Below are 12,728 nucleotides of genomic sequence, written 5' to 3' on the forward strand. Positions count from 1 at the left end.
CTTTTTTCTTTAAAAGATAATATTTTTGGCTTTTGGGGCCATAAAGTCGGTTACAACTACTCAACCCAATCTTCGTAAGTGAGTATGGCTGAGGTCTAACAAAATTTAATTTAAAAACAGGTTGCAGGCTGGATTTGGTGGAAGGGTAGTTTGTCACTCCTGTCTCAAGGCAAAGGTGGAGTTAAGAGTGAAGTGGCATAAGCAGAACTTTCTTTAAGACATCTTATTATTGCCTCCACCAGTGACCCTATCTTTCAAGTTGCAGCCACTTTCCCTCACCCTTAACAACTGAAAAGAGTCTTCTGACTCCCCTGAGGTTTCTCAGTTTTGTCTCTTTATAGTCCTTGGGAGGAAGTAAGTAACACATGGTAATTCATTACTTTGGCAGGAATGGGAAACCAAGTCAATAATTGTTTTCTTTTGTGTTTATTTATACATTTTTTTGGCAGCAAAACTTTATTAAACAGAAAATCTGCACTATGAACACACTTCACTGCTTCTGTTGAAGAACCCCAAGCCAAATAAAAAGACCAATATTAAATGCAGCATTAACTGGTTACTGCCTTAAAGATACATCAAATGCTACAGTGTAGGAAGACAATCATCCCATACCAGAAATCACAACTTCTTCCAAATAAAGAATATGACCGACCCATCTGCCATATTGAATTGATATTTATTTCAGGACATGCCATGTCAAAATAAAACAAAAGAGTCAACCCTTGCCTTTAACAATAATATTGTATTATAAAAGCACTTTACAACTCCATCCCATCTTCGAGTACAAGTTACTGGGGTATGTGGGCTAATGATTATCTGAAAGCATTTCTCTATTCAGACCCATAATCCAAGTGCTCTCTGAATATTATAAGGTGATACAGAAAGTGGGAAGTGGAGGAGGAAGAGGAAAGAGAGGGGAATAAGGTTCTCCCAGTTAAGGGCTTTGTTGCAATGAGGGGATGAGGAAGTATGAAGATATTTTTGCTGTCTTTTCATCCTTATACTGTGTTAAGTAATGCTTACAACATAAATTCAGCAGGCTTTTCCTGAGCTGTAACTCAGAAATTTACTTCCTGCAAACAATGTATTTACAAATGTGTTTATTAACTTACACAGCAATCTCACAATAACTAGTAAAGATTAAAATGGTGCACTCCTAGTATATTTGTTTGCAGTGTTTTAAGGGAAATACATATTGCCATTGTGATGAAGCTCTAAAGACTGAATAAAACATCTAAAAACTGAAAGTAGTTAAAAAGGCAAAGAAATAAATATCACCAAAGAAAGAAGATTAATTGTAGCTTAAATATAAAACTGAATCACTAATTAACCAAACTATACAGATCTAATAAAAAGCAAAACCAAGTTGAGAGAACCAACATAAAAAAAAAAATGCTGAAAAATAAGGCATAAATCTGCATAATGTTAAGTTTTATTTTCATTCTCTCTTTTCCCTCTTCTATGTATGCTTGTTCAGATCTGCCTTGAAGGGCTTATAAGAAAACATTCCATCTTAAATTTGATCTCAAATGTCCTGGGCAAAGTATTTGCTATTCTGCTGAAGATTCTACAGTTGGTAAGTGTTAGATATCATTGTTTCCACTTGTTATAGTAGTTTTGATCAAGATGCCAAATTTAAATTCTTGCACTGGTTCTTCTTAAAGGAATTTGTTTTCTCCAGTGACTTGCCTGCATAGCATTTTTTTAAAAAGAAACAAAGGAAGAAATAAAGAAACTCAAGAGAAATCTATTGCTTAAAAAAGTCTTTTTCAATCAGAACTCTATTTTGATAATTTTAAAATCTTGGGAGAATTAGCTCTTAGAAGAATTAAATATTTAAAACTTGTTCTGAAGCACTTTTACTTTTCTCTCCCAGAGTCTGACATGTGAAAGGATCATTTGTTTTGGTCAGAAACATATTTTATGTTCCTTTACTTGTAAGTACTTAGTATGGTCATTAGGACTCATTCTGAAGACACATCAGAAACCCTTTCCTTATTCCAGCACTGCCTTCCATGATAGCTGAGTTTTTACCTCAATTAAGGTCTAAGTAATTTATATCAGTGCTCAAGAATAGTTTTGGATATCTTGGCTCAAGGCCTAGAGCAAGTGGTATCGCTAAAATACAAGGTAATTCCAGCGGGCTTGGTCTGGCTTTGCCTCCTCTTGTTAGTTTTGGGGGAGGGTGGCAGGAGTAGGAGATGGGGTAAAGGAGAAGTGGGTACTGCAGGGAGAGATCAAGTAAGTCGGCAAAGGCAAGTGCTCCTATGAACAACTGTGCTGTAACCAAGCCACATACTGTTGAGAGCTCCATCATTTTGAAGTACATTCTCGTAACATTAAAAATGAAAAACAATGTTAAGAAAATGTATCTAATTTTTAAAGTTATCACTGGAATATGCTGGAATCATTTGGCTTTTTGTAAAATATAAATAATGAAGACACTGACTTTTTTGTGCTTGTGAAGCTAATAGATCATCTCCACGATACAGGCAGCAATGATGAATTGCAATACGTTATTACTGAAGGGAAAAGGTTCAAGCCAATATTCACACTGCAGTCAATGAAAGAGTAAGGGGGCCAAAGCAGTGAGCTTCTGGAGGAAAGCTGAAGATGCCATGGGGGATTAGCAGGAACAGCCTCCTTCGCTGACTGGCTGCTCCTGAGGCTTTTCCAGTTTTATGTCAATCACTGAAACAAAAGTTAAGGAACCATAAATGGAGAAGTACAATTCCAATTCCAATTCTATTGGACACCAACGATTCTCCCATTCCTATTTGGCTTCAGAGCCTACTCATCCATTATTTCCTATATAGCTAGTCCACCACATGAGGTACTCATATGAAATAAATGTGCTTGTATCTCTTATATGCAGCAAGGTTCCGAACAACGTTAATTCCTATTCATCGGAATGTATCCTAAGGTAATTATTCTACAGAAATAAGAAAGCATACAAAGATGACGTTCCTTAAGGAATTATCTGTAACAAAAACCTGAAAACAGCCTACAAGAAAGTTCCAACAATAGGGACAGAATTTAATAAACAACTGAGCTTCAACTCAATACATCATACTATTAATAAAGGCTTAGAAAACACATAACATTTAGAAGTGGGAAGAGCTGAATATAAAGTGCTATGAATTCCATGGCTTTTAATAAAAATGTCTGCATATAGAAAAACACTATAAGATAAATATGTGACAAATAAGGAAAATATAAAAACTCTTTTAAATAAATAATTTACATGTGCTTTGTTCTGTCCCCATTTCTGAAAGCAGAGGCCGTGATAAAGCTCCAGACTGAGTTATCTCCTGCCTATTCCAAGTAGAAAGCTCAAATGTCAGAAAACACAGGGGAAGAAAGTAAGATATAAACTGTGGTGAAAAAGTCCAGAGTCAAGAGGAGTCAAAATTAAGAAGCAGCAGGGTGGGATGCTAAGAGTTTCCTGCTCATTAAAAACCAAGCAGGCAAAACAAACAAATCAAGCAAGCAAACACAAACCCTGTCACTGATTAACTGAAGTGAGCAGCAGGCTGCAAAGAGTGCACTTGGATAACCAGATTGCATTTGCTATAGAAAAACTCAGAGCTTTTTTACTCCTAAACCATCAATACTTAGTTCTAAAAGGCAATGGCATAATATTCCTAAGTCAACCAAGTTGGGCTTTAAAGGCCTATGTTAACAACAAACTTTTCTTGTGAAACAAAAAGGATACTGTCTTCTCTGCTTCTGTCCTGTGTGCTTTCCATTCCAGGTAGAGCTGCTGCAACACGTCGGAAGAGCTATGGGGAGAAAAAGACATGATAATTGGGAGGGAAAATTCAGCAAATGACATCAGGTAAAGACCACTGGATGGCTGAGTTAAAGGACTTGGCTTCTGGGTTATTCCTTAGACCTTAGCACAATTAAAACACATTAAAATGTCTATTTATTCTATAAACGAATGCTATATGAAAACCAATATGCCAAACACAAAGAAGAATAAAGATATGATCCTTGCTTTCCAACAAGTGAGATTAGACATGAACAAAGAGCTAAGAACTAAGCAGTAAAAACATTTGAGTCACACAGACAAACTACTGTAGGAATTCAGATTAAGGACAGAATATTAATTCAGTTAAACTGTACAGTGGCATTCCTATCTTATTTATAATGAGTTAGGTTCTAAAGTTAGTGTACAGTATGAGAAGGTCAGTCTAGTTGGAAGTCACTATCTTAGAAACCACCACACCACATTCAAGTTGGGTGAAATGTTCACTTTGAGAGGCATGTGGGAACAGAAACTGACTGAAGGAACAAAAGATTTATACCTTTTACTTTGTGCCCTAACCTAGCTAGGTGAAACTGCCACGTTATTTCAATCATTTCTCTTTTCTGTTAGGCATTCAGTGCAAAATTCCTATAAATTAAAATGCACATATGATGTAACTACCTTGTACTACATAAGTAAGTACTTACTTACTTGAGGCACTGTCTATAAAGTTCTCCAGAGACACAGAAATGAGTAAGATGTGGTTTTTAGATGTAAGGAGCTCACAATTTGGCAAAGGATATAGACTCAAACCATTCCTTGTGATACAATGTTATGAGTGCTATAAACTAAGGAAGTAGAAAATGATACGCGAACACAGCTGTAAGAAGGCCCAGTTCAAGGGGTTGAGAAGAATTCTTAGGCAATGACATCTGAGTTGGGATTTAAAGATTTCACTCAGTTGAAAACCATGGAAAGCACTCAGACTTCAAGCATTCCATAAAAGTTGCTGTATTAAAATGAGAAGTAACAGAAAGAAGGCCAGAGATGAAAGAATGGAACTATAAATAATCTGTTTAGGGAAAGAAGTATAGAAAAGGAACAAATCTTTATTTGTAGGCAACAGCTGGATGGGGTAGGATTAAGGAAGATATGAATAGAAGTATAATTGTCTTGGTTCTATAACACTTAGTAGCATTTTAAAGATGTGCAAAGTTAGGCATTAGCCTCAGTATTCAACCAAAATCAGTTATTAGACTTAAAACTGCAGAATGCTTACCTTAACATCATTTCTGCTACTTAAGAAATTGTGCATGACCAAAGATCATGCATAATTGTATAAACTACTATCAATCAAATCAACACAACATTAATTGTATAGTGAAGTGCAAGTGAAAAATCACTCATTCGTGTCCGACTCTTTGCAACCCCATGGACTGTCCATGGAATTCTCTAGCCCAGAATACTGGAGTGGGTAGCCTTTCTCTTCTCCAGGGGATCTTCCCAACCCAGGGATCAAACCCAGGTCTCCTGCATTGCAGGCAGATTTTTTACCAGCTGAGCCACAAGGGAAGCCTAAGAATATTGGAGTGGGTAGCCTATCCCTTCTCCAGAGGATGTTCCCGACCCAGGAATCGAACTGGGGTCTCCTGCATTGAGGTGGATTCTTTACCAACTGAGCTATCAGGGTAGCCCATTAATTATTAATTCATTATACAATTAATTAAACCATTAACTGTATAAGGCAGGTCCATATGGATTAATATATGAATATTCAGTTTCAAATAAAGATCAGCATTCTCTAAATCTAGATACAAGAATAAATATTGCAACAATTAATGTCTGTGAAAGCTGTTAATGTTATGAACAAAAATAACTTAAAATTTACAAAAGCAAAATGAATAGAGAAATACATAGACACAGTGCTTTAGATAAGTGTAGGAAAAGTATTATGCCCTTTCAAGACTAGCAAGTGTTTATAATTAATGCATTCAAAGTCGGACAATAATTCTTTTTGAAGTTTTTATATATTAGTGTTAGATAATACATTAAAAGCAGAACGCCAACTTTGTCAGCTCAAAATTTTATGCATCAGGAAAAGTCTAACACCCATTACAAATCACTTTTCATCCAGAGGTGAAGAATATAGAGTATGAAGGAAAACATTTTATAGACAATGAGAAAAACTGAAGAAAAAAAAGCGTTCCCCTGCCAAAATCAACTGAAAATAATCAGCTATTGAGGGCTGCAAACCAGTATACTGTATAGTGATTATTGGAATAATCTAGCAGCTGACAATGTGGTACTAAATCTTGTATCCCAGAAATTCATTCTATAATGATGATACTCAATTTTGGCTGCAATGATTTTCAAGAATGGATAGGTAGTCCAGACCAGCTAGAACACACAATATGTAAGAGAATTAGAATGAAGCTATATATATTGAAGGCCAGACTAAGAAAGACCTGCAATGAATGTGGACTTCATCCCAGCAAAGGAAGGTGCTAAAAAAAAGCACGCATTAAGACTTCTTTCTATAATTTCAGCATCTTACTATGACTATAAAGTCATATAAGTCACATATTGAAAACAAAAGATACTATGGTGGATGGCTAAAAACTAAAAGGTGAAGTTTTTACATTCTGGGTAGGTCACTTACTTGACAGGCCATCTTTCTGTTCCTCAATTTTGTTACCTGTAAAATGGACTTAAGATAATAGTACACGAAACCAACTAGATCACTATGAAAATTAAGTGAAATCATTATGTAAACTGCTTAAAGATGATCTGTTATATAGAAAGTCTTTCATATACAGTAGCTCTATTTCTATTAGAATAGAATATCATTCACAACCATCCATGGTCCTGTGGACTACGGGACCAGAATGTTTTTCCAAATGTTATGAAATTCTGCAAGAATTCGAGGACTACAGCAAAACACCAACAGATACAAAATTCTGCTTTAGGAAACAATATAAAACTGACAGGAAAAGTGTGGGGGTTGGGAGAAACTGTCTGAAAATATTTAAGCAGAACTGAAATGTCCTTACTTAGGAAAATCTAGAAATTACCCCCAAGATCTCATAGCTTGGTTGGACATGAAATATTTATTTAATTAACTGCCTACCTGTTTATAATGTACATAATCTTTTTGGCTCCAAAGGATATTTTATTACATGCTAGCTTAGAAATTGAATTTTTTTTTTTATGGTGGAGGCACAGAGGTCTGTTTACTTTCCATGAAAATGGAATGAAGTTTACAAGTTTTGAGACTTTAAAAAAAATTAAAATAAGTTCTAATTAGTGAAAAGCAGATAACTAATGAGGTCTTTCAAGGAGGATATTGTTAGAATTACAGTCAACTACCTATTCTCATAATACATCATAGCACAGTATTTAATGTTTTTATAGAAAGACACAGAATTTGAGCCAAGAAACTCTGGTATTAACTACCCCATTATTACAACTTTTGTGACCTCAAGGATATGAATTCCTCTAATCCTTAGATTCCTTCTAATAAAAAGGGGAACGCAGTTGTACAGTTCAGATCCTTGAGGATCCATTTCCTGATAATTCCTGAGAAAAACGTCCCTAACCCACTACCAGAATTCTTCAATCCCATCATCTTACAATCAATTAAATACTTTATATATTCTGATAGCACCCTGTATTTCTTCTTTCAGAACTTTTAATACACTGATTGCAATGGCCTATTTATCTGTCTATCCCTCTAGACTTTAACCACTGGAGGACAAGGCTCATATTTCATCTTTGATATCCTAGTACATGACATGCAATAGATTTTTTTTTTAAGATTTTTTTAAAAATATTAACTGAAAGAATGGCTAACGCGTGTGAAAACACATTAGAAAACATAGAGTACAGTACAAATGGTTGTTAGTGCCTTTAACCACTGACTTTTTTGAGTTCACTTGCATCTGAATCCTCAGCTAATTCTTTATGCATGACTATCCATAATACTATTTAGCACATGACCACAGAGCTGAGAAAGCCTCTTTTTTTTAATCAAGTGAAAGAAAAATTAGCAATACTTATGCCCATCAAATTCTCCCAACTCCCAAAAAAGGCAACAAAAGAAATTAATGTATTCAGTTTCCTGTAGAAAAAGGAAATATAAAAGGAAATTTAAATTTATATGCAGAGTGACAGTGAAGGAAAACACTGATAAACTTCAACTTGATGAAAAACAAACACCTCTAAGTATCTCCAATCAAATATGAAAAAGAATTTTTTTTAAAAAGTTAGGATTTGACTAACACAAGAAAATATAATGGGAGAAAATGACAAGAGGAACCAGAACAACAACTGGTAGATCAGAGAAATATGGGCTTCCCCACTGGCTCAACGGTAAAGAAGCAACATGGGTTCGATCCCTAGGTCGGAAGATCCCATGGAGGAGGAAATGGCAACCCACTCCAGTAGTCTTGCCTAGAAAATCCCATGGATAGAGGAACCTGGTGGGTTATGGTCAGTAGGGTCACAAAGAGTTGGACATGACTGAGTGAGCACACACACACGCAGAGAAATATACACTTAAACAAAGCAACAAGCCTCTATTATCTACAAAATTAAATATATTACCCACAGAAGAGTAAATAGGTTAACATGATCCCATAGGTTCTTCCCACTGTTTTATTTTTAACTTTGAGAGTAATTAGAACTAAATACTTCAGGAAAGCTTTACTGAAAGGTTATGTGTGAAGTCCTTTGCTCTAGACCAGTAGTTCTCAATACCTATAGTGCATCTGAATTACCCAGGAAACTTAAAAACAAACAAAACACCAGATGCTTGGGTTCTACCCCCAAAGACAGAGTAAGCTAGTTTGGGGTGGGGCTGGATCTTTAGTGTTTCCTTCAAAAATCCCCAGATGATTCTAATGTACTGCGAAAGTTAAAGGCCAATGCTCTAACAATAACCTGTAAGCAGTGTGAAGTAATCAAATCAAGTAAGGCAAGAAAGAAGCTAATACTGAGTGTTTAACTTCACATATTTTCTCATTTTTATCCTTGTAGTAACTTGTAAGGAAGGTATTAATATCCCCATTTTACAGAAATATAAGGCTAAAGAGAGTATTTGCCATTCACCAAATGAATAGCAGAGCCAAGATTCTAAAGTTCATTTCCTATTATTTTATGCTGCCTAGTATAAACGGAAGTTGTTTCTTCTGTGGGAAGAGCTGTGTTAAGAAATAACTAACAATCGATTCTGGGTATAGGAATTTGCTTTGTGAAACACTGAATATATACAAATTACAGACATAAAAATTTAATCCATTTTCTGTAACTTAAAATTTTTACCTATAGCTTTAATCAATGTATTTGAAAAATTTAGTTCTCCTCCAAAATATTTCAATTAAAAGGGTTAATTAAAAAGGTCAACGTCACTAAACTACACTAACTTAAGACATCCCAAAATGGGCCAAGAAAATGCTTTACAAAAACCAAGTTCAACCCTTACATAAATATATGTAAAAGACAAGAAGGAAAAAAACTCTAGCGGTTTAAGCTGTTTTAAATTATTAAAGGAAAATCTATTTCTTAAATGCCAACAATATGCTAACAGAGGCTTCTGCTAAATTAGAAATGACAGTTGACTAACTATGGGGTCAGTACTGTTGGTAATATTTTTAAAAAATCCTCTCACTTGTATTTACTCAGTATCCACTTTCTTTCTTTAAGTTTTTTATTTTTTGACTACACCATGTGGCATGTTGGGCCTTAGTTCCCCGACCAGAGATCGAACCCACACCCCCTGCATTGGAAGAATGGAGTCTTAACCACTGCACCACCAGAGAAGTTCCAAGAATCCACTTTCTACAGACATTCTGGGTCATCCTTGCCAGGATGCTTACTAGGACATTTTCTTTTCCTGGAAAAATGGTATCAATTCCACTCGGACCTCCAGGTGTATGGTATTTTACTTGTAATTTCTAGGGGGAAATAGACATTTTAAATTGCAGTGATAGCTATAGTAATTAGCTTTGGGGATGATGACAAGCTGAATACCGGCTCTCCACAGAAACTTTAAAGTTGAATACTTTGGGCTATAATTTAAGGTATTTAATTTAAAGGGGTAAATTGGAGATCTCAAAGTAAAATCACTGTTGCGACCAGTTCTTACCTTTATTATAAAAGTAAGTTAAGTGTAAATTCCACTCCGCAAGCTATCCTAATCAGTTCCATTAACATACAAAAATTTTTCCATTATGAACATAATCTTTGTAAGAGCACGGACTGTATTATACATCACTATAATTCTCACATGCATGCTCAGTATGTTAATTTTGATTTTTTTTGCTAGATTTCTATTTTAATTTTGGTAGCCAAGCATTTCTTAAACAAAAGGTTACTTTATTACCTGGGTTTTTGGTGTGGTTTTTTTTGCAATAACTCTGAATAATCTTTTTGCTTCTACCCTTACGCCTCTACAGTCTACTTTTACAGAGTAGTCAGTGACTTCTTTTAAATCCTAAACCACAGCATGTCAAATCTCTGATTAAAACTTTCCAACAGCTTTCTATATTACTCATATTATTCAGCCAGCCAGGCTCCTCCGTCCATGGAGATTCACCAGGCAAGAACACTGAAATGGGTTGCCATTTCCTCCTCCAGGGGATCTTCCACACCCAGGGATTGAACCTGTGTCTCCTGCATTGGCAGGTGGATTTTTTTTTTTTTACCACTGAGCCACCTGGGAATCCCAGATTACTCAGAATAAAAGCCTAAATCCTTGTTACAGCCTGCATGGACGTGGACCTCTGTCCCCTAGGACTATCCCTCTTTAAGCTTATTTCCTATCACTTGCCTCCTTCTTCACGTCACTCTAACTGAAGCAGTCTTACTATTCCTTAAACATGCCAAGTACCTTTGAACTTCTCATTGCACTTGATGCTTGGAATGTTCTTCCCCAAATACATAAACAACATACTTCCTCAATTTCTTTAGATATCTGTTCAAATATCCTTATCAGAAAGGCTTTTCTTGACTTTCATAAAACATCAATATCCTAACACTTTCACTACTACTCTTTATTTCCCTGACCTTACTTTTACTTTTTTCCACAGCACTTATAGCCCTCATGAAGTACTGTATTCTCATTTATTGCCTAACTTTTCACACTAGAATGCAAACTTCATAATGGTATGGAATTATGATATTTTGCCAACTATTGTATCTCCAGTGCCTATAACACAACAGAACTAGGTATGTAGGAGGGGATCAATAAATATCTGATGAGTGAATTAACAAGAACATGGTCAATATAATAATTTCTCATTTAACCAGTTCATATCCACTTGTATATGGATTCCTGACCATTCAGTGATATTAAAGTCCTACTGTGTTAGGGATATAAAGCACAAAAGGATAAATTAGGGGTAAGGTTAAATATGAAAGAAGCAGAATGGTGTAGGGTTAAGAGCACAGAATTTGGAATTAAATAGATCTGGGTTCAAATTCTAGCTTCAGCCATAATCTTAAGCAAGTCACTTACCCTCTAAAACTTTGGTTTCCTCTCAGTGAGATGGATATACCTATCTACTTCACAGGGATACTGTGAGAATAAGTGAGATCAACACTTGGTATATTAAGTCGTTCTAACACATAGTAGCTGGGTAATTTGGAGAAAACTGTATAATTTCTGTGTCTCAGATCTTCTAAAATCAGGACAATAGCAGCAGACTTAGAGGACTGTTACATGGATTCACTCTTGTATTCAACAAAAATCTATGCATTTATATAAAAGTACTTGGTAAGAAGACAACAAAGAAATGTTTTAAACTTAACATTTAAAAAAAATAAATAAACTTAACATTTATGATTTATGACAAATATTCATACAGTGTGTACTAGGCAGTCTTGTACTATATGTTAATTGCTCTTCTTTCCTGAAGTATCATCTGCCTTTTATGTATCTATATCAAATATACTCCTTTTTTCTTTCAGTTGAGCCATACAGCATGTGGGATCTTAGTTCCCTGACCAGGGATTGAACCCATGTCCCCTGCATTGGAAGTGTGGAGTCTTAATCACTGGACCATCAGGGAAGTCCTCAAATATATTTCCCAAGGATTTAACTTTTTTCACGGCGTTAAAATAATTATTTATTTATTTGGCTGCATCAGGTCTTAGTTGTGGCACACAGGATCTAGTCCCCAGACGGGGATCGAACTTGGGGCCCCTGTACTGGGAGCACAGAGTCTTAGCTACTGGACCACCAAGGAAGTCCCTTTTGCGGCATTTATAAACAAAGTCTTCCCTGATCATCCTCTGAATATGATCTTATTTATTTCTGCCACAAATATATATCCTTGTGTCACTATTCATTTTACATCTCAATAATTATGTGAATCTTACTATCATGTAGCATTTGCATCTTTTATCATATACTACCTACCTTTCACTACATAGACTTCATGAGAATGTGATTCTTTTCCTCAGCTATAAATTTTTTGAAGTCGAGAACCATATTTTATATCACTTTATATTCTCCAAAGAACCTACAGTGGTAATACTTACTGTAGGCACTTGATACTTGTGGAATAAAGTATGTGATAAAGTACAAGATTAAGATCTGCTATGAGTCAAGAACTATGGTTGACATGGGATATGGTGGTGTGGAAGAGACACCATCCTTACCAATGCTTAAAGTAAGTATGTCTTCTCAGCACATATAAAACAATTTTTTTCACATACACATGCAACTCCACTATGAACAGTACAGAAGTTTTCACTGAGTTGTTAATGCTGATGCCCATCAGTTATCATTAATTTCCCAAAAAGTCCTCCTCTCTCTTTCAAACAAATCTTTTTCTTCTGCTAAGTATTGATGATTTTAGAAGAAAAAGATCAAGGAGTGTTTCAGTTCTATTTCATTTTCCAGTAATGCAAAATTACAGAATATAGCAAGAAGGGTAACACCCACACACGGAACACTAAAAGAATGTATTAATTATCA

General features: G+C 35.4%; 1 protein-coding gene across 3 annotated transcripts in view; it reads right to left on the reverse strand.

The window, feature by feature from the left end:
- Positions 1 to 410: 410 nt before the first annotated feature.
- Positions 411 to 12,728, reverse strand: part of RAB6A (RAB6A, member RAS oncogene family) — an 85,882-nt gene continuing 73,564 nt past the window's right edge. The window contains exons 7-8 of one of the 3 annotated variants that reach the window (XM_043906903.1): positions 3,716 to 3,782; positions 411 to 2,691 (exon numbers count right to left, since the gene is read on the reverse strand). In XM_043906903.1, coding sequence (XP_043762838.1) covers positions 2,627 to 2,691; positions 3,716 to 3,782 — 132 coding nt within the window. In that variant the 3' untranslated portion in view covers positions 411 to 2,626. Of the gene's footprint in view, positions 2,692 to 3,715; positions 3,783 to 8,883; positions 8,950 to 12,728 lie in introns of those variants that run through there. The other 2 variants (XM_043906900.1, XM_043906904.1) reach the window with 2 other exon arrangements.

The sequence above is a fragment of the Cervus elaphus genome, chromosome 1, assembly GCF_910594005.1.
Source record: "Cervus elaphus chromosome 1, mCerEla1.1, whole genome shotgun sequence".
NCBI classification, from domain to species: domain Eukaryota; kingdom Metazoa; phylum Chordata; class Mammalia; order Artiodactyla; family Cervidae; genus Cervus; species Cervus elaphus.